General features: G+C 43.0%; 1 protein-coding gene across 1 annotated transcript in view; it reads left to right on the top strand.

Annotated features, from left to right (window-relative positions):
- Positions 1-23758, top strand: part of ITPR2 (inositol 1,4,5-trisphosphate receptor type 2) — a 588791-nt gene extending 565033 nt beyond the window's left edge. The window contains exons 56-57 of the mRNA XM_061417572.1: positions 20951-21112; positions 21808-23758. Coding sequence (XP_061273556.1) covers positions 20951-21112; positions 21808-21894 — 249 coding nt within the window. The 3' untranslated portion in view covers positions 21895-23758. The remainder of the gene's footprint in view (positions 1-20950; positions 21113-21807) is intronic.
- The last annotated feature ends 1442 nt before the right edge of the window (positions 23759-25200 follow it).

Consider the following 25200-nt stretch of genomic DNA (forward strand, 5'->3'; position numbering starts at 1 on the left):
CAAGAAAGTTTTAAAAAACATGTTTACAATTGCATCCAAAAAAAAAAAAAAATCGCCATACCTAGGAATAAACTAACCAAAGAGGTGAAAGACCTACACTCTGAAAACTATAAAACCCCGATGAAGGAAACTGAAGGTGATTCCACAGTCATGGAAAGATATCCTGTGCTCTTGGATTGGAAGAATTAATATTATTAAAATGGCCATACTACCCAAAGCAGTCTACAGATTTAACACATTCCATATCAAAATACCCAGGACATTTTTCACAGAACTAGAACAAATAATCCTAAAATTTATATGGGACCACAAAACCCACATACCTCCGAAGCTGAAGATATGACCCTCCCAGTTCTCAGACTATAGTACAAAATTAAAAATGAAAGTACAGTAATTAAAACAGCATGGTATTAGTACAAAACCAGACATATAGACCAGTGTAACAAAGTGCCCAGAAATAAAATCACGTACCTATGGTCAACTGATCTATGACAAAGGAGATAAGAACATATAATGGAGAAAAGTCAGTCTCTTCAGCACGTGGTGCCATGAAAACTGGACCACTACATGTAAAACAATGAGATTAGAACATTCCTTTACACCATATACAAAAAACACTCAAAATGGTTTACTAAATGTAAGATCTGAAATCACAAAAGTCCTAGGAGAGAACATAGGCGGAACACTCTTGGACATAAATTGTAGCAATATTTTCTTGGATCAGTCTCCTAAGGCAAAAGAAATAAATTCAAAAATAAAGAAATGAGACTTAATTAAACCAATGGGGAAAAGCAAAGAAAGCTGAAGTAGTAGAGGGATGGAGGTATATTCTACTGGAGTGAGTGAGCAAGCCGTGGAGAGAGCTGGGAATCAGCAAGTCCCTGACAGCTATGGACTGAGCATGAGGGAGGGACAGCAGGGTGGCCCACTTGACGAGAGATAATGAGGAAAGCGGATGACTGTCAAGGGTATAGGAGAGGAGAGGGCAGAGATTGGATCATGCTGGGAAAGGAGTTTATGTTTTTGCTAGGAAATTTTACCCTAAAAAATTATCAATGATTTCACTTTCTGCTTCAACATTGTCAATTATCTCATGCACCAAATTCACTCCTGACAAGGAAATGGGGAGCACACACTAGAGTTAATAGTTCAATTCATAGAACATTCACAGGCTGGTTGGTAGGTTCAAACTGTTCCTAACCACTCAGGCAGAACGTAGGGAGTAAAGAGAGAACTTAAGATCGTAATCCAAAAGAATCCTTTTCGCTTTATTCTTTATCCATAAACACACCCTGGATAAATCTTTCTGCCTTGTGTGGTTATACCCTAAGTATGTGCATGCTTGGTTGCTCAGTCGTGTCCAAGTCTTTGCAACTCTGTGGACTATAGCTCACCAGGCTCCTCTGGTCATGGAATTCTCCAGGCAAGAATACTGGAGTGGGTTGCCATGCCCTCCTCCAGGGGATCTTCTCGACCCAGGGATTGAACTCTTAGATCTTCTGCATTAGAAGGTGGGGTCGTTACCACTACTAGCACCGCCTGGGAAGCCCAGTTATATATGTAGCTGCACGTTTCTGGGTGTATTCTGTCCTTCTGTAACTCTTTTTAAAACAGTCCCATTAAACATCCCCTCTGTATGGGTCTCAGATCAGCAACAGTTAGCAAAAACCGATGCCAAGCTAGCCCACTTTACCTGGACTGCTTGTCCTGTAGCTTCTTTGCCATCGTTTCTAGGGCATCCTGCCCCTCTGGCCATCTCCAGCAGGCAATGGCCTCATGGCCCGTAACCGGAGGCAATGAACAGGGTTGGTACCTACTCCAACACCACTTGTCCCATCTGAGGGCACTGCCATCCAGTTTTTGGCAGTACCCACCCAGAGCTAGCACAAACCCCCTAAGTTAGAGAGCACGGTCCCCATCAAGACTGCCCGGACTTCAGATGCCAACTGTGCTTTGGGTGTCCCCAGGACCCACACTTCCAACAGCCTACATATAAGTTCAAGGGTACCCATGACCCCCTCAGGCTCAATAACTGAACTAAAACAATGCACAGCATTCAGGAAAACACTGTATTCATGATTAGTTTTATTATAAAGGGTACAAATCAGGAGAGCCAACAAAATGACGAAATCTGGACAAGGTCTGGGAGGGAACGCAGGGCTTCCGTGCCCTCTCCTCATAGACTGGAGTGCATTATCTAACCAGTACATCAGTGTGTTCACCAGCCAGGAGGCCTCAGTGTGCAGTGTTTTTAGTAGGCTTTCGTAACATGGGCCTGATAGACTGAATCATGGCCACATATGGATACTTGAACTTGGTCTGCAGCCTCCCTCCTCTCCAGAGATCGGGCTGACTCAGAGTCCCAGCCCTCCAATTAGGAGTGCTTGGGCTTTCTGGTGCCTTGCCCCTGTCTTGAGGCTTTGTAGGGGCCCACTGGGAGTCAACTCATTACTGTAAACTCAGGATTGATTCAGGGATCTTGTGAATAACAAAGACCTTCCCATGATTTGGGAAATTCCAAGAAAGTAGACTCTGGAACTCTAGCCCTCCAGGCTCCTCTGTCCATGGGATTCTCCAGGCAAGGATACTGGAGTAGGTTGCCATTTCCTCCTCCAGGGAATCTTCCCAACCTAGGAATTGAACCCACATCTCTTACAACTCCTGCATTGGCAGGCAGGTTCTTCACCACTGTGCCACCTGGGAAGCAAAGAGTCAAACACGACTGAGCAATTGAGCATGCACACAGATTATACAAGAGAGTAGACTCTCCCATTAGGAATCAACCAGAAGCAGTCTTTTTCTTTGGTATGTAACTTGGCCCTAGCCAAGGAGAGGGACAGGCCTGAGAGTGGTCAGTGAGGAGGAAGGCAGTAGGCGTAGAAGCAAGTCAGAGGAGAAATGTGAGCTCAGAAATTGCCTTTACTGCTGGGGACAGGGGTGGGAGGCACATACATATAGCCGTATCCAAGATTTCAACTCTTAAGATGTGCACCACCTGAATGAGGAGACAGTTTAAAGTGAAAGTTGCTCGGTCATGTCCAACTCTTTGAGACCCCATGGCCTCTACAGTCCATGGACTTCTCCAGGCCAGAATACTATAGTGGATAGCCTTTCCCTTCTCCAGGGGATCTTCCCAACCCAGGGACTGAACCCAGGTCTCCCTCATTGCGGGTGGATTCTTTACCAGCTGAGCCACAAGGGAAGCCCGACAGTTTAAAAGTCAGCCAGTATTCGGTATAAAACAGGACAGCATGTGAGTTCTCACCAACACAGAGCACCTGTGTGCAGCAGCCAGTCACCACCAGGCATCACAGTGCTTCATCCACAGGCTCCATCATGTGACAGAAATGATTTTTACATGTAGGCGTTGCTTCAGCATCTGTTTCAGTTTAAGTCTTGTGTCAGATTGATGTTCCATAAAAACAAATAATTAGGGAAATGTTTCAAAAGTGGAAACATGGGGACTTTCCTGGCAGCTCAGTGGTTAAGACTCCACACTTCCACTGCAGGGGTCACAGGTGTTATCACTGGTTGGGGAACTAGGATCCTGCATACTGCATGGTACAGCCAAGAAATTTAAAAAAAGGCGGGGGGAATGCATGAAGATGAATAAAACCTGAATAGCCTCAGTTGGGAAAATGGGGAGTGTATTTGTGAAAGTGTACAGAAATCAGACATACAATACCTGCTGTATGATCAATGATTGTTTCCACATGGCCTTGTGTCCAACTGCTCTGTAACTATGGCTGCAGTTCCTGTTCACCAAGACCTGTGCCTTTTGTGACTGGGCATCTTATCATTGCAGCCAGCCGGGAGTCACTATTGAAAAAGAGCTGCCGCCCTCTGGAATTCCAGTACACCCTACTCTTCTGCCAGCCTCACTTGTGTCCTGGGCAGCCCATAGCTCGGCTATGTCATTTGAAGTTTCCCTTGTTCATCGCACTTGAGATTATCTTGTTTCTTGTCACACTTAACAGCAGCTGCCTGGCAGACTTATGTGTCATCACCTGCCGCCGTTAGGCTCCCTACATTCAGGACTATGTTGTCCTTGGACCCAGTGGCCAGCTGTTGATGCTTTGACAGTCGAAGTCAAGCTGTGTGCCATCCTGCATGCGTGCATGAAGTTAAGTCACTTCAGTCGTGCCGGACTCTTTGTGACCCTGTGGACTGTAGCCTGCCAGGTTCCTCTGTCCATGGGATTCTCCAGTCAAGAATGCTAGAGTGAGTTGCCATGCCCTCCTGCAGGGGATCTTCCCAACCCAGGTCTCTTGTATCTCTTGCATTTGGCCGGTGGGTTCTTTACCACTAGTGCCACCTGGAAGCCTATGCGCCATCCTGCAGTTCTTCTAAGTCCCTGAGCCCGGTAGACGGTGGTCAGTGCTATACTCTTCAAGCTATCATCAAACTTAGAGTTCAGTCTCACGTTGACATCACATCCTGCTTGCCCCTATCCCAGAAAAACGTGTTGGTTTTGACCCAAGAGTTTTTTATTCAGCCTCCTTCAATCCATATAATGCCCTTTGCAAAAAATTTAGTGAAAATATATTAGCTCATTGATGCTAATGAAAATGATCCAAGTGTAAGGTTTCTTTGGTACAACCTGGCACATCACCTTGGCCCAACTCTGAATTTGTTTTTAGGTCTCAGTGTTGTGCTATCCCCAAATAGACACTCCAGATCTTTTTTATTTTCTGTTTTTTTATTGAAGTGTAGTTGATTTACAATTTTGTTCTAATTTCTGTATTACAACAAAGTGACTCAACTGTACACATATATACATTCTTTTTTATGTTCTTTTCCATTATGGTTTGTCCCAGGAGACTGAATATACTTCCCTGTGCTGTTACAATAGGACCTTGTTGTTTATCCGTTCTAAATGTAATAGTTTGCACCTACCAACCCCAAACTCCAGTCCATCCCTCTCCCTCCTCCTTGGCAACCACAGCCTGATCTGTGTCTGTGAATCTGTTTCTGTTCTCTAGATAGTTTCATTTGTACCATATTTTAGATTCCATATAAAAGTGGTATCATATGATGTTGTCTTTCTCTTTTTGACTTTCTTCTCTCAGTATGATAATCTCTAGTTGCATCTAGCTGTAAATGACATTAGTTTTATGGTTGAGCAAGATTCCATTTTATATAGGTACCACATCTTCTTTATCCATGTATTTGTTGATGGACGTTGAAGTTGTTTCTATATCTTGGCTATTGTAAATGGTGCTGCTGTGAACATAGGGGTACATGTATCTTTTTGAATTATAGGTTTTTCTCATGCCCGTAAGTGGAGTTGCTGGATAATTTGCTAGTTCTATTTTTAGTTTTCTGAGGAACTTTCACACTGTTTATCATAGTGGCTGTACCAACTTACATTCCCACCACAGTGTAGGAGGGTTCCCTTTTCTCAACATTTGTTATTTGTAGATTTTTTTAATGATGGTCATTCTGATTGATGTGAGATGGTACCTCATTATAGTTTTAATGTGTAATCTCTCTAATAATTAGTGATGTTGACCATCTTGTGATGTGCCTATTGGACATCTGTATGTCTTCTTTGGAAAAATGTCTATTAAGGTCTTCTGCCCATCTTTCAGTTGGGTTGTTTGTTTTTTTGTTGTTGAGTTGTATGAGCTGTTTATGTATTTTGGAGACTAAGCTCTTGTCTGTTGCATCATTGGTAAATATTTCTCCCATTCCATAGGTTGTCTTTTCATTTTGCTATGGTTTCCTTTGCTGTGCAAAAGCTTGTACGTTTGATTAGGTCCCATTTGTTTGTTTTTGTTTTTAATTCTATTGTGCTTAGAGACTTACCTATGAAAAGCCACTCCAGATCTTGATTGCGACCATGCTGAAGCTCTTCATGAGAGATTTTTTAAACAATTCAGGGACTGATAGGCCAATGATGATGAAAACTAAAGGAACAAATTTGGATTTTTTTAGAAGTTCATTGGCATCGAAGAGAGATTTCAGGGACTTATTAATATCCATCCACTTTAAAAAAAGAAAGAGAATGGGAAATAATGAAATGAGCCAGGCAGGCATGGACAACTCCCATGAGAATGTATCAAAACCCACTTTTATAGGCAATTTACAAGCGACCTAAATATGACTTCATGGTAGATAATATCTCACAAGTATCCTTTCAGCAATTTGTATACATAAATGCAATTGTCTTTTTATATGTAATTCTGTTTATTTAAGCTGAGCTGGGTCTTCGTTGCTCCATGCAGGCTTTCTCTAGTTTCAGTGTGCAGGGGCTGCTCTTCGTTGCAGTGTGTGGGCTTCTCATGCGGTCTCTTGTTGCCGAGCACAGGCTCTAGATGCGTGGGCTTCGGTAGCTGTGGTGCACAGGCTCAGTTGCTCTGGAGCATGTGGAATCTTCCCCGACCAGGGATCAAACCCGTGTCTCCTGTTAGCAGGCAGATCCTTCACCATTGAGCCGCCAGGGAAGCCTCATAAATGCAATTTTCTTATCTCCAGGCTGCCCAGATATGGAACTCTTTCATTCTCCTAACGGATTGGTCCAGATACTGTAAATGATAGTCTGCGTTTTCATGGAAACAAGAGGGACCATAGTTTTGATGGGAACAATTCTGGTTATGCCATTGTCTCTGCAGAATTTTTAATAACACTCCTTTCAAGCCCAAATGTGTCCCTATTTGGCCTACAAATTGATTACTCAATATGTACAGGAATACAGTTAAGGATTTTTGTTAAGGTTCATCCAGTACTTAGCGATGATATTACTGGTTAGGTCTTGAATTATTTAAAGTGGTTATTCTCAGACTGCAGTATACATCAGCATCACCCAGAGGGCTTGTTAAAGCATAGATTACTGGGCCCCAACCTTAGAGCACCTGATTCTGCAGGTCTGGGTTGTGGCCTGAGAATCTGTACTTCTGTTTCCCATTCGATGTTAATGCTGCTAGCCCAGGACAGACACACTTAAGGACCACTAACTCTTTTCCTTTGCTTTGGTAGTATTTTGAAGACAAGGAAAAAGACTTGACAATAAACCAAGCAAGTTAAAAGCACAATTTGATAAAATGTCTTAATATTATAGGCTAGTATAAGAACGTCAGCTGGTGAGCTGGCCAACTGCAGACTCAGTCTGATCAGATTATGACAGGTGAAGCCCTGCAGGGATACCCATGTGCTGGATCATTATTGCTTTTGTGTGTGATTTTGAGATTTGGTGACAATTCATTATATAGCTTACTTTAGTGGGGGGAAAAAGGACATTTTTTTTTTATTCCAGAGGAGGAATTTAAGTGGTCTTTTCAAAGATTTACTCCTTTTTTTGTTTGTTTCAGACAAAGCCTATATGTGCTGGGTATATACATATGCGGTGCTCAGTCACTGCAGTTGCATCTGACTCTTTTTGACCCCGTGGACTGTAGCCCACCAGGCTCTCTGTCCAGGGGGTTCTCCAGGCAGAAATACTAGAGTGGGTTGCTGTACCCTCCTTCAGGGGATCTTCCTGACCCAGGGATCGAACCCACATCTGCTACATTGCAGGCGGATTCTTTACTGCTGAGCCACTGGGGAAGCCCATATATATATATACATATGTGATACATGTATATGAGGAATGAAAGACAGTGAAGTTCAAACAGTAACAGATGGAGTTACTAAAACAGATTTTAATTCCGTTTTTTATTATGTTGCCTTTGACTCTTGTGTAAAAGAATTTCTGGGAGTGTTTTTTCTCTAGGTTTTCTGTATAGACATTTTATATGTGTGTCTCCATAAAACTTCCCCTGAGCTCTACTTATAAATGGACTATTATTTTTTTAAATAAATGTATTATTCTTAATTCATATTAAATCATGTACAGTGGAAATGAGATGATATTTGAGCAAAGTTTCTGGAGCGTCCTGTCAAAATATCAGAAAAAGGTGCTTTGATCTACATTTTACTGCTTATGTCACTACTTTCTATTCAGCATTTTTCTGTAACATTGTACAAAACCCCAGACTTTTTAACCAACACATCAAAGAAATCCCTGACCTTAAAAGTCTCTTGGCTTAAGGAGATGTCACCAACTGAATTTTTAGTTTACAGCGTTCATAGGTTAAGCTTTTTTCCTGAATCTTTGTTGTTCTGTATTTATGTATGTACTCTGGATATTACTCTCCTCAATTATGGCAAGAGAAGTATGTTTAGATTCAGATCATCCGGTTCTTTAAAATCAAAAAAGAAAAGTCAGTAATGAAAAAAAAAAATGGCACCTATATAAACCCTGTAAACTAAGAATTCAGTTGGTGACATCTCCTGAAGTTGATATAGTGGGTTGGCCAAAAAGTTTTTTGGGGAATTTTGTATGATGTTACAGAAAAATCCAAACAAAATTTTTGGCCAACTCAGTATCAGGAGTTGTCACCTTGGTTCTGGCATGATCTTCTGGTTTGTGACTTGGAATTAGTGGTTTAATTTAAACTATCTTTAAGGCTTCCTCCATCTCTGTTAGTAAGAGACGTTCTAGTAGTGTACTAATGTTTAACAACCAGTTTGGGGGTACCAGGAGTGCCATGGTAGTAGCATTGCCCATTTCCCTGGTGTAATTACTCCCGCCATGGCTGATTTCAGGCTGCCAATGTGGTGTCACTGATCTCAGAGACGGGCACAATGGCACAACACAGCTCTCTCCTGTGGGAGAACAGCTGTGAGGTTCCGACCCAATAATCCATGTAGGGGCTGAACTGTCCAGCCTACCTATCACATTAATCATGCAAACCAAATATTGTGAGCTCTTTGAATGAAGTCTTATCCTCCAGGAAAGGTGTTGCCTGTCAAGTATGCATTTCCAAACACTCAGTGGCTGCCTTCAAAGCCCCGCTTGGGGCTGACAGTATTGTGGAAGCACTTCCCTGTGCTCTACTCCTGCCCACCCCCTTGCCAAAGCCCCCAAGAATGCCCACCTGGAGATGGTGCTCTCCGAATGGAAGTCTCGTATGTCTGTTCTTCATGCAGCAGCCAAAATGTTCTGTTTAAGTTGATTTGTGTGTGTGTGTGTGTGTGTTGAATGCATGTGTATGTGTGTATGTATTTGCTGCAAACCAGGAAATGCCATTCCACTGTTGGGAGTCGAAGTTCTCCTTGACTCCCACTGCTCCAGGCCTCTCCGTACTGATCCCTGTCTACCTCTGGCACCTTCTCTCCTACTTCTCTCTCTCTCTCCCTTGGTAGCACACTCTAGTTTTGTTTGTTTGTTTTTGTTCTCCAGATATGCCAGCCTCATTTCGAGCCTTGGGGCCTTTGCATGACTGTTCCTTCTACCTGAAACTCTGTCCCTTTAGTTCAGAGCACCCTTGACAGCCAGTTCAATCCACAGTAGCCCCCTCCTCTCTAAAGATAATGCTTCAAACCACGATTTTATTCATAGTACTTAACCTTTATCTGAAATTATTTTCATTTGTTATCGTCTTCATCCCCTTATTCACCTTTCATTAGAATGGAAATGGGTCCTTTCTGAGCTGCTTATTTGCTTTACCCAGAGCTTGGAACCGTATTGACTACGTGGCCGCTGCTGCTGCTGCTAAGTTACCTCAGTCGTGTCCAACTCTGTGCGACCCCATAGACGGCAGCCCACCAGGCTCCTCCATCCCTGGGATTCTCCAGGCAAGAACGCTGGAGTGGCAACACTGGGTTGCCATTTCCTTCTCCAGTGCATGAAAGTGAAAAGTGAAAGTGAAATCGCTCAGTCCTGTCCAACTCTAGCGACCCCATGGACTGCAGCCTACGAGGCTCCTCCGTCCATGGGATTTTCCAGGCAAGAGTACTGGAGTGGGGTGTCATTGCCTTCTCCGTGACTACGTGGCAGGTGCTCATTAAAACATTTGAAGAAAGAAAGGAAGGAAAGCTTTTTGCTTTGGATTAATAAAGAACAAAAAGGAAGGGGAACCATTCATAATAATAATATCTTATTGAAAAATTCAGGTTACTATGTTTACTTATGTTCATTTGCACTGTATACAGGAACTCCTTATCATCCATCTGTTTTACCCACAATAGATATCAAGTGCCAAGGACATAGAAATGGAAGATGCAAGAAGACATCAGAAAGAAATACTGCCCTCTAAAGGGCTTATAAACTAAACACTTTATGAATTTCTTCTCTGTTTGATGATCCCATAACTAATCAGTAATATTAATTATATATGACATGATATTATGATATGATTATATTTTATTTATGGTATGATGATAATTCTCCCCTAGCTATGATATTATTAAATACAATTATTATATAATAACTAGTTAGCTGTATGACTTAGATAGGGTTTCCCTGGTAGCTCAGCTGGTAAAGAATTCACCTGCAATGCAGGAGACCCCGGTTCAATTCCTAGGTTGGGAAGATCCCCTAGAGAAGGGATAGGCTACCCACTCCAGCAGTATTCTTGGGCTTCCCTGGTAGCTCAACTGGTAAATAATCCTCCTGCAATGCAGGAGACCTGGGTTCAATCCTGAGTTGGGGAGATCCCTTGGAGGAGGGCATGGCAACCCCCCGCCCCCCACAGTATTCTTGCCTGGAGAATTCCATGGACAGAGGAGCCTGGCGGACATGACTAAGCAACTGATTTCATTTTTTTTTTTTTAAACCAGCACCTAGATAGCTTTTTTTTTTTTTTTTTTAACCAATCTGGAAATGTTTAAGAACAGAAGTCTCAACCCATGAGTCTGAAACTTGAGTCCAGCACTTTTTCTGACATTTCTGTAAACATTGGTTGAACTGTTTTAACCCTCTTTGCAGCCGATGAGGTCCACACTCATCTGCTTTGCTCTGGCTCTGAAGATGAGGAAGCCACAGAAGGCGGGCATTCAGGCTTTCATTGCTACAGAAACTGAGCCTGCCAGGCCATGAGCAGTGCCTTCCTGCACCCCCTGTGCTGGGCACGGGCCAGCCGCTCCCACCATGGTGGGGCTGCATATAAAACAAGGGGACTGTGAAACTGGACCGGTGTCCAGTCCCTCCCAGCTGAGACTTTTTGACTACCAGCCTGGGGCCCTGCCAAGATCAGTAGCCTGTTAAGTCATTTTCATTCCACCATCCCTCTTTCTGTGGTACTTCTGCTGGACCTACTTCTTTCACTGACCTTGGGAGCAGGGACTGGATAAAGTAGGCCTTGTCCCTGGAGGGCTCCCACGCCAGCAGCCCCCTGGAGGCCGGGCCATGGAAAGGGGTCAGGCAGGAGCCCCGCAGGGATGTCAAGGTCTCTTGCTTTTCAGCCTTTGTTAAATGCCTCTAAGGGACAGATTCCTGCCTCTGTGCAGTCTGTTCAGCAGTCCAGGGATCTTTGACGTTTGTACCTTGCTTTGTAAGGTTCGGGGCTTCCCAGGTGGTGCTAGTGGTAAAGAATCCTCCTGCCAAAGCCAGGAGATGCAAGAGACGCGAGTTCGATCCCTGGGTTGGGAAGATCCTCTGGAGAAGGAAGTGGCAACCCAATCCAGTATTCTTGCTTAGAAAATCCCATGGACAGAGGAGCCTGGCGGGCTACAGTCCATGAGGTCGCAAAGAGTCAGACGTGACTGAGCACACATACATCTACATCTCCACCTTCTAAGATTCAAAGCACTTTCACATACATAATGCAAACATGATGTCCACACATTTAGATTTGTAAAATATTTCAGAGTTTGAACATGACACCGTAAAGGAGTTTGTTGCTTTACAAAAACTTTCAGTACAGATTTGCCTTGAATAACTAACCTATTTTAAATTTCTCAAGCCACCCAAGTAGGGTACTCTGCCACAGTTTCAGGAACTCAGTTGCAGAACGAAGATACAGAACAGAATAAACAGAGACAGAAGGAAGATACAGTTAATAAAGGGTGGCAAATGAATCTTCCAGTCCTGGAATGTGCTATTTTTCTAACACAGCAAAAATTTTACTCTTATTCTCTCCCTTTTTTTTAGAATTAGTTGACAAGGTTCTCATTTATTTATCAATCCAAGAATAGCGTTTTAGCTTCAAAGGACACAGCTGGATCCTTTCTTTCACCGACAGTCCCTGGTGTTTGTCAGACAAGAGTGTGTTTCCCAGCTCATCCTTCCTTCCTTTTAACCCAGGGTCTGTGTGCAAACCCCTGTGAGAATCAGCCTTTTTGTTGTCCAGATTAAGCAACTCTGGTCACATACAAATGGGGTGTTCACTAGGAACAAAGCTAGAAGTCCAAATGCCAGTGTTGTGGGTGTTCCTTAAGGGTTTGAGACAATGTCTCACCTGCCAGCAAGGCCACCATATTGGTCGGAGGGTGGGAGGCCCGCCATGCCCCTCCTTCGTGGAGCAGAGGCTGGGATGGGCTATATGATGCATTTGCCATTAACCCACATGATTACTTTGACTTCAGAAGTAATCATATGATTATTTTGACTTTCAGAAAGAATCCTTGTTCCAGATTATTGGCCTTGGTCTGTGAAGTTCCAGGAAAGCAGGAATAGTGTCTTTCCCTCAGGGACCTTCCAGTGAGTAGATAGTATTAGCGTTGCTGGTGTTCCTTTTGAGAGCCATTTCTGCCGACGTCTTCAAACCGGAAGTGCCAAGAGAGGAATGTAGTGGGTCACACTGAGGTTTTGGGCAGATGGTTATGCTCCTCAGCCTAGGAGGCATCACATACGGTTTTAGAATAGAAAGTGCAGTGTAAATTTAAGGCTTAGGAGAGGATGGTAACCAAGAAAAACCTTTGCAAATGGTCTTGTGACAGCATGTTTTAAGCATAGAGAGCCTGGAAGTGGAGGTGAAGATACGCGTACAATGGTTCATCAATATTCCATTACAACACAGTACAGTGGTATGTTCAGCGTGGTACCTCTCATTAGCAATATTTCAGAGCACTCTGCAAAATTGCAGCGAATGTCAAGGGTCAGTCAATGTATTTCCACAGTATCTGCATCTACATTTCTGATTCAATGCCTAAAGCTTTTATTTCTGATTTTCAATAAATAAATCTTTAGCCTACCCGAGAAGAAATATCAGAGGAATTCAGGTTATAAAATGTATTCTCACTGTGCTGCATGCTTAGTCGCTCAGTCGTGTGTGACTCTTTGTGACCCTTTGGACTGTAGCCTGCCAGGCTCCTCTGTCCATGGGATTCTCCAGGGAAGAATACTGGAGTGGGTTGCCATTTTCTTCCTCCAGGAGATCTTCCCAATCCAGGGATCAAACCCGTGTTTCCTGTGTCTCCTGCTTTGTAGGTGGATTCTTTACCCACTGAGCCTTTGGGTAGTCTCTGTTTTCTGTGGCAAGTTCAGAAGCTAAGCATTGGCATCTCTATTGGACATGGAGAAGTAGTCCAGGGTAGTGAAAAGAGTACAAGATTTCCAGTCACCTAGGGTGGAGGCCAAAGCGTGGCCCAGCCATTTACCACCACTCTGTGGCCTTGGCCAGTAACTAATCCTCTTCCTGTCTCAGTGCTGTCTTCTGTAAAATGGGGCTGGCAACAGTCTCAACCTTATGGAATTTTTGTGGGTATTGGCCATAGCATGACTTAAGTGGCTGACACTTGCCAAGCAGCTAAAAATGGGATTATTACCATGATACAGAACTACAGTGCTTGCATTCTCTTTAACTTACATGCAGGCAACTTTTTTTTTCACATTTTTTTGAAAGTGAAATATAGTTGGTGAGATGGCTGGATGGTATCACTGACTTGATGGACCTGAGTTTGAATGAACTCCGGGAGTGGGTGATGATCCAGGAGGCCTGGCGTGCTGCAATTCCTGGGGTCACAAAGAGTCGGACATGACTGAGCAACTGAACTGAACTGAACTGATTTACAGTGTTTCAGTTATACAGCAAAGTGATTCAGTTATATGTATATATATAGAGAGAGGAGAAGGCAATGGCAACCCACTCCAGTGTTCTTGCCTGGAGAATCCCAGGGACGGGGGAGCCTGGTGGGCTGCCGTCTCTGGGGTCGCACAGAGTCGGACACGACTGAAGCGACTTAGCAGCATAGAGAGAGAGATGTATGTATGTATTGTTTTCAGATTCTTTTCCATTATAGATTATTGTAAGGTATCAAATACAGTTCCCTGTGCTATACAGTAGGTCCTTATTGTTTATCTGTCTTATATATAGCAGCACATATTTGTTAATTCAAAACTCCCAATTTGTCCCAGGCAACATTTAATGTGTACCTAATACACATTAAAGAGACATAAGACAGTTTCTCCAATGCTTGGCTCACTGAACTCAATCTTATTCTACTTTTCAATCTCATTGTGATACGGAGAGAAATCATTACAGTCTTTATGTTTTCTTGAGCCTGTCATCGATTAAACATCAGCAGGGCTAGGTTACATTATGTAAGAGCTGTTCCACTACATTAAGTGGAAGGACTTGTCCAGAGGTGGAAATCAAGTACAGAGGAACAGCTGTGAGACCTCAAGGAAACCTAAACTTTCTAGGATTCAGACTGGGCATCTGTAACATGCTGAGCTTGGCTTATGTGGTTTCGAGGTTGCTTCTAGCCTAAATGCTGTGTTTCTGTTTGCTCAGTTGGCAAGCTTAGGTCTTGTCTCAGCAATTTGATTTTTAAAGTTTTGAATTCATAACTCATGGAATGATGAGTTGGAAGAGACATAGAGACCACCCAGGGTAACATTCTGGTTTTACAGATGAGGAAACTTGGATTCAGAGACTAAGGCTCCCCACCCTCCTTCTATCACATAGTTCATTTTTGGTTGAACTGAAATCAGAACTCAGGTGTCCTGACTCCCAAATCAGTGCTCTTTCCTTGATATTGTGTGGCCTCTTTCCTGAAAATGGGGTATCACATTTAAGAACAAATTATAAAGACAGCACAGATAAGCTCTGACTGACTCTGACAACCCAATCATTTACTGAATAACTACAAAATTAAATAAAGCAAATTGATCTGACTGTTAAAAGGACTATTTGAAAGGTTTTCACACTCCTATCTATCCATCTTCTGGTCTTCTAGGAAGATGCATTATTATGAAAATTTAGGGATAGCAGGAGGATCATGGCTGCCATGCTCTCTGTCCCTTCATCTCTGGGAGTTGCATTTTGGTACCTTTGAAAAGCGTTGGCTTTCCACTCACCAAGTTTCTAGGATCGTACATTGTAACCTCAGAATCTAACAATCTGTAGCTTCCCAATTTTATACTACCCTGCGGTCAAACATATTCATTCCTGGTGAATCAAAGAAATGATGTCATATTGACTAACCACAGTCACCATTGGAATCTACTAATCATGAGCATGATCACAGGATGGACATAACCTACGTGAGTAACCAAGAAATAACAAATCAAATCACACTGCTTTGTTAGATGGCGGACACAGCCAACACGGCAAATGAGTGGTGTCTTGTTAACCAGCCAGTGTTCTGGGTGTCTGTCCTGTGGTTCTGGCTCAGATTAAAGTCCAGGGTTTCCTTTCTCACCCTGCTCAGGCTGAGCCTCCTGTGGAAGCTGCTCCTTGTGGCACTGGAGCAGAGAGAGGAAGCTTGGGGTATTTCATTGGAAACCACTCTCTGTGAAAAGCCACATGAAGCATTTATTCTAAGAACTTGTTTGGATTTGAGTTACTTTTGGTGAAAACAATACACTTTCTGTACTAGGAGAAATCAGTTGTGAACACTTATTTTTAAAAGGCTGGCTTTTTTTGTAGAAAGAGGACAAACGATAATCAATTTAGGGTGCTTATTTTTTGCTATTTTAGTGAGATGCAAGGCATTCAAGTCAGGTTCCTAAAAATTAAGAAAAGGAAAGAAAGCATTCAATATTGAAAAAAAAGCTTAATGACACATTATATTTTAGTTTTAGATTATAGTCAGTTGGTATACAGAGAAAAAGAGGACTGAAACAGGATAAAATGAGTAGAGAAAAGGCTGAGAACCAAGCAAACATACACAAAGAAAGAGGCAGTGAAAGGAAGAAAGATGAGAGAAACCAGACAGTTAGAAGAGAGAATGATTTTGGGGAACTTAGGAGAAAGGACAGTGGAGCCAGGTGACTTTCCTCCCCAGCACGTTAGTCCGATTTGTCGTTATTTTCACCATCTTTGATTGAAGTCTTATCCTCCACCTAGACTATCACTATCAATTCCACCAGCGTAAGAATCACACTGGGTTTGGCTCCCTATTGTTCTCCCGGTGCCTAGCACAGACAGGGTCAACAAGGAAGAATTAGTCAATGAATGCATGAACAAAGGAACAAGTGAAGAAAGAATGTGTAAGGAAAAGAGTCCCGTGGCCCAACCGGCTGGGGCAGCAGTCCCCTGAGAACTGCTTTTGTTTCCTCAAAAGCAAGAGCCTGTGGACTGAGCTGACCTGGCCCCTGAGATACCTATGATAGCAATTTCTTTGGAGGCAGTTTCCATCTCACCCATGTTGTCTTTGCTAAGGATTGTTGTTGTTCAGTCGCTCAGTCGTGTCCAACCCTTTGCAATCCCATGGACTGCAACATGCCAGGCTTCCCTGTCTTCCACTATGTCCTGGAGTTTGCTCAAACTCATGTCATCGAGTTGATGATGCCATCTATCCATCTCATCCTCTATTGCCAACTTCTCCTGCACTCAATCTTTCCCACCATCGGGGTCTTTTCCAGTGAGCTAAGTATTAGAACAGTGTTTTGTCTCTGTTTATCTAGGAAATGTTCTAAAAGCTGAGGTTTTCGCCATCTCCATCATGTCTCCTGGTACCTCCTCAGCCCAGATCCAGCCAGCCATCTGAGGCTGTCAAACCTTTGTGTTCCATCCTGAGCTTCCTAGGTGGCACTAGTGGTAAAGAATCCGCCTGCCAATGCAGGAGACGCAAGAGACTCGGGTTTGATCCCTGGATCTGGAAGATCCCCTGGAGAAGGAAATGGCAACTCACTCCAGTATTCTTGCCTGGGAAATCCCATGGGCAGAAGAGCCTGGTGGGCTACAGTCCATGGTGTCACAAAGAGTAGGACATGGCTGAGTGACTGAGCATACACATGCATACCATTTTAACTTTGATTTTTTTTTTTCGGCTGCACTGGATCTTACTTGTAGCATGCGGGATCTTCAGTGTTCGTTGTGGCATACAGACTCTTTTTTTAGTTAAGGCATTTGGGAGCTTTTATTTGCAGTATCTGGGATCTAGTTCCCTGATCAGGGATTGAACCAGGGCCCTCTGCATTGTAAACATGGAGTCTTAGCCACTGAACCACCAGGGAAGCCCCATTTAATCCATTTTATGTGTAGAGTTTTGTGGCATTCAGTACATTCACATCATTATGCAAACATTCCTACTGTCTATCTCCAGAAATTTTTCATCTTCTCCAATTAAAGTTCTCCAACTATACCCATGATATACTAACTCCCCAAATTCACTGATATTTTATCAGATTTCAAACTTTTTTACTCTAGTATTTTTATTTCCTGAAGTTATCCTACTTTATTATTATTCAACTTTCTGTCCACAGTCTCCTTTCTGGCCAGAAGGCCTAGATACAGACAGGTCTGGGTTGGGCTTCCAGCAAAATAATTTGCTAGCCTCAGTTCAGTTCAGTTCAGTCGCTCAGTCATGTCCGACTCTTTGCAACCCCATGGACTGCAGCACACCAGGCCTCCCTGTCCATCAGCAACTCCCAGCATCTACTCAAACACATGTCCATTGAATCATGGATGCCATCCAACCATCTCATCCTCTCTTGTCCCCTTCTCCTCCCGCCTTCAGTCTTTCCCAGCGTCAGGGTCTTTTCCAGTGAGTCAGTTCTTTGTATCAGGTGGCCAAAGGATTGGAGTTTCAGCTTCAGCTTCAGTCCTTCCAATGAGTATTCAGGACTGATTTCCTTTAGGATGGACTGGTTGGATCTCCTTGCAGTCCACCTGACTCTCAAGAATCTTTTCCAACACCACAGTTCAAAAACATCAATTCTTCAGCACTCAGCTTTCCTTATAGTCCAACTCTCCCATCCATACATGACTACTAGAAAAGCCATAGCTTTGACTATATGGACCTTGCCAGCAAAGTAATGTCTCTGCTTTTTAATATGCTGTCTAGGTTGGTCATAACTTTTCTTTCAAGGAGCAAGCGTCTTTTAATTTCATGGTTTCAGTCACCATCTGCAGTAATTTTGGAGCCCAAAAAATAAAGTCTCTCACTGTTTCCTCATCTATTTGCCATGAAGTGATGGGACCAGATGCCATGATCTCAATTTTCTGCAAGTTGAGTTTTAAGCCAACTTTTTCACTCTTCTCTTTCACTTTCATCAAGAGGCTCTTTAGTTCTTCTTTGCTTTCTGCCACAAGGGTGGTGTCATCTGCATATCTGAGGTTATTGATATTTCTCCCGGCAATCTTGATTCCAGCTTGTGCTTGCTAGCCTCAGTTTCTGCATTTGTAAAATTCAGATAAGAAATAGTACAGTAGATAATACAGATTCTAAATAGATAAGAGAACTGGAGTTCACTGGATTGTCTGTTTATTAGCCATCCCTCCTACCAGTCCACAGATTAGTGTTCCTCACACCAGCCACTGCTCTGCTGACATACCTAGCTTCCTGATACCTTTGTCATTCTGATGCCCTTTCCGGGGGACACACCATCTTGTATCAGTCCAGCTCCTGGCCTCAGCTACACACACACCTGGGCTGTTGGTGAGCCCTGATCTCTGATGGAGTCATTCCAAGGTAGGGTCTCCCACTCCACCCGGCAAGCATTCAGTGGTCCCTATTTGGCTTCTCTTCCCCAGTGGCTCAGGTGGTAAAGAATCAGCCTGCAAGACAGGATACCTGGGTTCGATCCTGGGTCGGGAAGATCTCCTGTTGAAGGAAACGGCAACCCACTCCAGTATTCTTGCCTAGAGAATCCAATGGACAGAGGAGCCTGTTCATGGGGTTGCAAAGAATTGGACACAACTGAGCGACTAACACTTTCATTTTTCACTTTTCCCATTCCTTATGCCAGCCACTTCAGATCTTTCCTCTTCACTCCATCTCCCTACCCTGCCACTACCCTAGTGGTTCCCGTTAATCTTCTATGTCTCCATAGATCAGACTTCTTAAACTTTAGTGCACCTACAAATCTTCCAGGCCCCCTAGGAGGTTCTGATTTCATAAGAGGTGGTGGGGTTGAAATCTGCTATTTTTACAAGCAACCCCAGGGAATTTTGATACGCAGACTACCCAGTCCACTTTTCATGGAGGGCTGTCCTAAGCCACAAGCTCCTTGAGAACAGACATTTGTCTTACCTGATTTTCATCTTTAAATACTTGGCAATAGATGTTGAAGCACTAATCGAATGAATCTGGCTGTCTCTCTGCACTTCAGAATAAGTTACCATTCGCCTTTGAAATGCTAATTAGCTACAGCTGTTTAAATGCAGCTTAACTCTCTTGAATATTTTATCCTATCCTTTATCAGCCCTTTCCACTGCCATTGGGGGTCAGGAACCATAAAGAATGTGTTGTTCTCTGACTAACAACTACCAAAGAAACCAGCCAAAGGGCCAGATGAGATTTAGACAGAAGTGCCAAGGTGCGGAGGTTGGACGTTTCCCCTTTCCCTTTAGGGGGAGAAAGAACTCTTCTGGCTCTTGTTCTAGGCATCAGCTAGGCAGAGGTCTTTGCAGCCACTGCAGTGGGCTTTTCTGGAGTGGAAAGAATCTTAAGCAGGAAGGTCACTGCTAGGGATACTGGGAGAAGGTGATTTAAGGAAATAGGTAAATATAGACTGGGATTCCTGATCAGTGGCTAAAAGGCTTGTGTGCATGCTCAGTCACGTCTGACTCTGCAACCCCATGGACTGTAGCCTGGCAGGTTCCTCTTTCCATGGGATTCTCCAGGAAAAAATACAGGAGTGGGTTGCCATCCCCTCCTGTGTTGGATTCCGACCCAGGGATCAAACCTGGGTCTCTTGTATTCCAGGTGGATTCTTTACTGCTGAGCCACCACGGAAACCCAGACAAAAAGCTAACCTGCCTTCAAACCCTAGCTCTGCCAATTCCTAGTTTGTGATAAGGGTAATTAAACTCTTGGGACCACTCGATTCCTCATCTGTAAAATGGGAAACTTTCTTGAGGATTGAAAGATGGGATACAAGTAATTCACAGGGATTCTATGATGTTGGGCAATCAGGAAGAATTTTCAAGAGATGTGAGTATCTTGGTAACCATCTGTTTTTACCACAATGGAGGGAACACACACACACACACGTGCACTTACACACACACACCCCTACACTCTCAGTCAGCCTGGAAAAACAGAAGTGGCACCCACTGTTGCCCTCTGGGGAAGTCTAACTCTAAAACCCCATCCCCAGCTGTAATGAAATGTTTCCAAAAGGAGCAGACAGGGTAACCCAGGGCCGTGCCCTCCCACTTCCCTCTTCCCCAGAGCCTGTCTTGGGGAAGTGGGAGGTAAATGGGCGTGGGCATCTGGAACTGAAACGTCTTTTATCACCTTCTATTCTGCCACCCCTTTCTCCTCTGCGCCAGGGCAGGGATCGGGTAGGGAGGATAAACAGCTCAGGCCTTTACTGTTCCCACACACATTTGGATCTGCTCTTCTCAGCCTCCAAAGCCTAGCTCTTCATTCATCAAGATTCACTAATTGCCTACAGGGTGCAGGATGCTGTCCTAAATGCTTTATCTGGGACCTCCCGGGGAAGACCATAGGAAATTCGTTCCAATATTTAAAATCTTCCCTCACCTCATGAAGACTAATGTGGAACCCTCACTTCATTCCCATCTTCAACCTCTCCCCACCCCTGGCCAGAAAAAGTACCTTTTGCTTTGAAAGTGCTAAGAAGGTTAATAATGTATTCAGTTGCTCAATCATGTCCGACTGTGTGCAACCCCATGAACTGTAGCCCACCAGGCTCCTCTGTCCATGGGATTTTCCAGGCAAGAATACTGGAGTGGCTTGCCATTTTCTTCTCCAGAATGTTAATAATAATGAACCCATCTAAACATTCTTTACATAACTTCAGGCTCCCTTCCGTATGTATTCCCTTTAGGAGAAGAATTTGGACTGGTTTCCTCGGATGCGAGCCATGTCCCTTGTTAGCAGTGAAGGTGACAGCGAGCAAAATGAGGTTCGGAACCTGCAGGAGAAGCTGGAGTCAACCATGAGTCTGGTCAAACAGCTGTCCAGTCAGCTGGCAGAGCTCAAGGAGCAGGTGGGTGCCCTTCGGAGATGGAGCTGGGTGGTGGTGGCGGCGGGGGGCGGTGATGTGAAATCTTTCACCACTGTGAGTGGGAGAGACTGGAGAATCCTGGCAGTGAGATTGTTATCCATGGGATTGTAAATCACAGTAAAGAAACCCCACGCTGTTGTAAGAACCACCTCTTGGCAAGCAGAGGCTGCTTCTGCTTATCACACGCATCTTGTGTGACACTTCTTCTGTGGAACAGGGAAGGAAGGAACAAATACTGAAAGACAGGGGCCGCTTTGGACTTTTTGATAGAAAATCGTATATTCTGCCATCACAGCAATTATTAAGTTCATCAGAAAAGTAGATCGTCATCAGTATCTATCATTTCAGTGCTACACTCAACCCCTTCATCACGTAAGATTGTTAGCCTTAGTAAAAATAGTATCAAAAGTAACTGTGGTCGCTTTTAAAATAACTAAGGTGATGGCAGTGATGATATGTGACAAGCAGGGGCTGCTTTAAAAGAACCATGGTTCCTCTTTCTTAACCACAGAGAGGGGTTTGCTGTGTTTCTCTGCCTATGGAAATTCACTTTTAAAGATATTTTCCCTTTTTCAATAAATATTCACTGGGAAATATTCACCCAACACTGTGTGTTCTACCAGCGCTGGGAAGGGGTGAGAAAAATCAGCTTAATACACTCTCTCTTTTCCCCCCAGATGACAGAACAAAGGAAGAATAAGCAGAGACTGGGCTTTCTCGGATCAAACACACCCCATGTGAATCATCACATGCCACCACACTGATACCATGGGGGCAGCCGTGACTAGCCTTTCATCAGTGTGCTGCCTGATCACTGAAAAAAGAACTGAGACCGAGGGGAGTGAACAGTGCCTATTGTTGAAAAGTTAAAAACAACCAAGTGCCAAGATGTTGAGTGGTTTAGCTCTGAGAACAATTTTTAACTGTGTTTTCATGGTTGAGAAGACCAAACTTAAAATGCAGCCGCTAGAAAGCACACAGCACGCATTCTTAATGCAAAGTGAAGCCGCTTGCTCAAATGGACAGAGAGAAGAGGGGGGAGGCAGGGGGGAAAGAGGTGCAGGGCAGAGAGAACTACCTTTGGCTGAATCGATAAGGGTCTGTTTTGTCTTTAATGCTCACTGAGACCTTTGTCATGGTTGACTGGAATGTCTTTCTTTTAATTATGGCATCTGAGTCAGTGATACAGGAAGTCATATTTTGGTGGCTAAGTTTTACTAAGGGAAATAACTAAAAAGATTCAAAATGAGAGCTGAAAAGAAAAAATGTTAATGCTTCCAAATCGTAGCCATCACAGGCAATTTCCTTATTTATAACATGGAACACAATGGATTTATGGCCCTAGGAACTAGTGCTTTGGAGCTTATGTCCCTCAGCTGACAACACAACTGGAATATGCCTGCTTTCTCCCAGATTCAGAGGGACTCTTGTCAATACGGAGCACAAAAAGAGGCTTTCATATGACTTGTTAACATCATGTTTCAAATCATGTAGAGACTAAGACTATCAAAGATTTGGGAACAAAAAAGCTGACAGTAAGCCCCAGAGAAGAATTTTTTGAGAACGTATGTGTGCTATTGAAATACATTGAGATTAACAAATGAAAATGCTTAAAGCTGACAGGAAATAACAGAGAAACTTACGATGGTGGCATTGCCTTTTATAAATATGGAGTAAAAGCTATTTGATTCATGTTTGCTGTGCTTAAGAACTGAGTGGTTTTATTTATTCTATTCCTGCAGTTAGGGAAAAAATCCAAGAAATGTATTGAATACTCCAGAAAATGCAGCGTTTCAATTGCATATTTTAAACTCTATCAGTAAGAGCTTTGCAAAAGGTAAAAAGATAATAATCTCTTTCTCAAATTGTTTTTATGTTAAATTATGCAACCAGAATTTGTAGAGGGAGAAAATAACCTGCCATGCCTGTGTTAGTCTCAGAGACTATGCCTTTAGAATGCTAAAGCAAAATTCACATCCTGAAAGTGTTAGGAGAACCGCCATGTGGTGAGAGAGCAAGGCACTGACACCAGACTCTGGGAGGTGCTCAGCAAGCTGACCTTTTCTGGTTGCTGCCCCCAAAAGAACAAAATACCGCCTCTTAAGCTCTCGTGTCATTACCACCAAGGTTTAAGGTCTGGACAGGATTTGCTATGCCCCTTTTTAAAGCTTTTGGATTATTTGAATGTAGTTTAAGCTATTGGCTCCTAAAATTCTCTAATCACGGTCTAGAAAGATGATAAAGGATGCCCAAAACTATCCTTCTTCCACACCCCATTAAAATGTAGACTTGGAGGAAAGCTGTGGAAACCCAGAGCAGTGAATTTTCGAACTGAATCTGCCCCCCTCCAAATAATTCCCCAAGTTAAAAATTCCTTACTCTGATGTGATAGTATTTTTCTGGACCAGTCCCTGAAGGATCACAATCAAGTGATACTCAGAAACTGAGCTATATGCAACACAGAGCCTAGGACCCAGTGGGCGTTCGGTGAATATATGAGGAATTCTACTGTCATTCAGTCCTAATGCTTCACTAAAACTTTAAACCATATCACATTTTGATTTTTAAATGGCTTCACCAAAACTGAAGTAGACCAAAGCAGCCATTTAAAAAAAACACACACACACACACAAAATAAGGCCCTTTTTGTTATTAGCAGTATTAGATGAAAAGTACCCTTTTAAAGTATTTTAACTAGGCAGGCAGAGAGTTTCACAGGCAGGGTAAAGCGGTAAATACTGGCTATATTGCAATGTCAGAACCTATCTCTGTTTAGCACAAACTAACATGTTTCTGATGGATGTCCCAGCATCAAGAAAAGAAATTAGTTTGTACAGATGAGAGCAACCTCTCAGATGAACTACCTACTTTTTTCTTACACATTTTTTTTAGGGAAAATGAGTCATTGGGTATGTACCTGCTATCAAGAAATGGCCTAACCTCTCCAACCACTGTGGAGTGGCAAGTCACCACATCACAGTGTGTTTTCTCCTCTGAAAAGTATTCAGAAGGGGTTGCGACTAACCAGACTCTTATTTAATCAAAATTGAAATATTGCTCAGTTGTGTTTCTCTTCTTTCCTTCCTCAATACTTTGAGATTATTAAAGTAAAATAAACGAAAGCAAGCAAAAGAGGCAGCTTTCAGGCTATTAAATTCATGATGAAGCAGATAATCATGACATTCACTATAAATTTATATTTGTTTTATATATGTTTGTTAATGTAACTGGAATATTTGACCTAGACAAGTGTCAATTAACATTCTCATATTTATATAGTGATATTAAAATAAGTACAATCATCTTTGATTTTGATGTTAAGAGAAATGTTTTACTGTTTAGTTATTAAAACCCATATTGGCTTAAAAGTATCAGTTTCTGCGGAACATAATTTTTAATTTCAAAAGGATTTGATTCCCCTACATAGTCCACTCTGAAGCCCAAGAGTTTCATGCAGGTATGTTTTAAGACTATAATACTAAAAAATAAATTTTATACGTGTAAAATTAACATATTTTACCTTGTAAAAGTTTCTTTAGACAAGGGCTTATTTTCTTGCATACTGAAACTTTTTTATTGGTGATGAGGATGCATTTTCTAGTGGATTATTGATAAATCAGGAAGATATTCTGCTCAAGTCAGAACTGTTTGCTTTTTTCCATATTCTCAGCTCACAACTCGTTGTTGTGGTTGTTCTTTTTAGTTTATAGTTGTTTTATTTTATTAGAAGCAGTAATGCCGAAGGGTCCGCCCTTGTCCCCATGCCCCAGGGCTGAGAATAAGCAGAGAAATTGGGGATCTAGAGACTTGGGGAGGGAAAGTGCACGTTGGGACTTCACTGTGATTAGGGGAAGGGCTTCCCTGGTGCCTCAGTGGTGAAGATCCCACCTCCCCAAAGCAGGAGACTCGGATTTAATCCCTGGGGATGGAAGATCTCCAGGAGGAGGAAATGGCAACCCACTCCAGTATTCTTGCCTGGGAAATTCCATGAACAAATGAGCCTGGCAGGCTACATTCCAGGGGTCGCCAAAGGTCAGACACAACTGAGCTAGTAGTAATGTAGTATGATT

This window comes from Bos javanicus, chromosome 5 (genome assembly GCF_032452875.1).
Source record: "Bos javanicus breed banteng chromosome 5, ARS-OSU_banteng_1.0, whole genome shotgun sequence".
NCBI classification, from domain to species: Eukaryota; Metazoa; Chordata; class Mammalia; order Artiodactyla; family Bovidae; genus Bos; species Bos javanicus.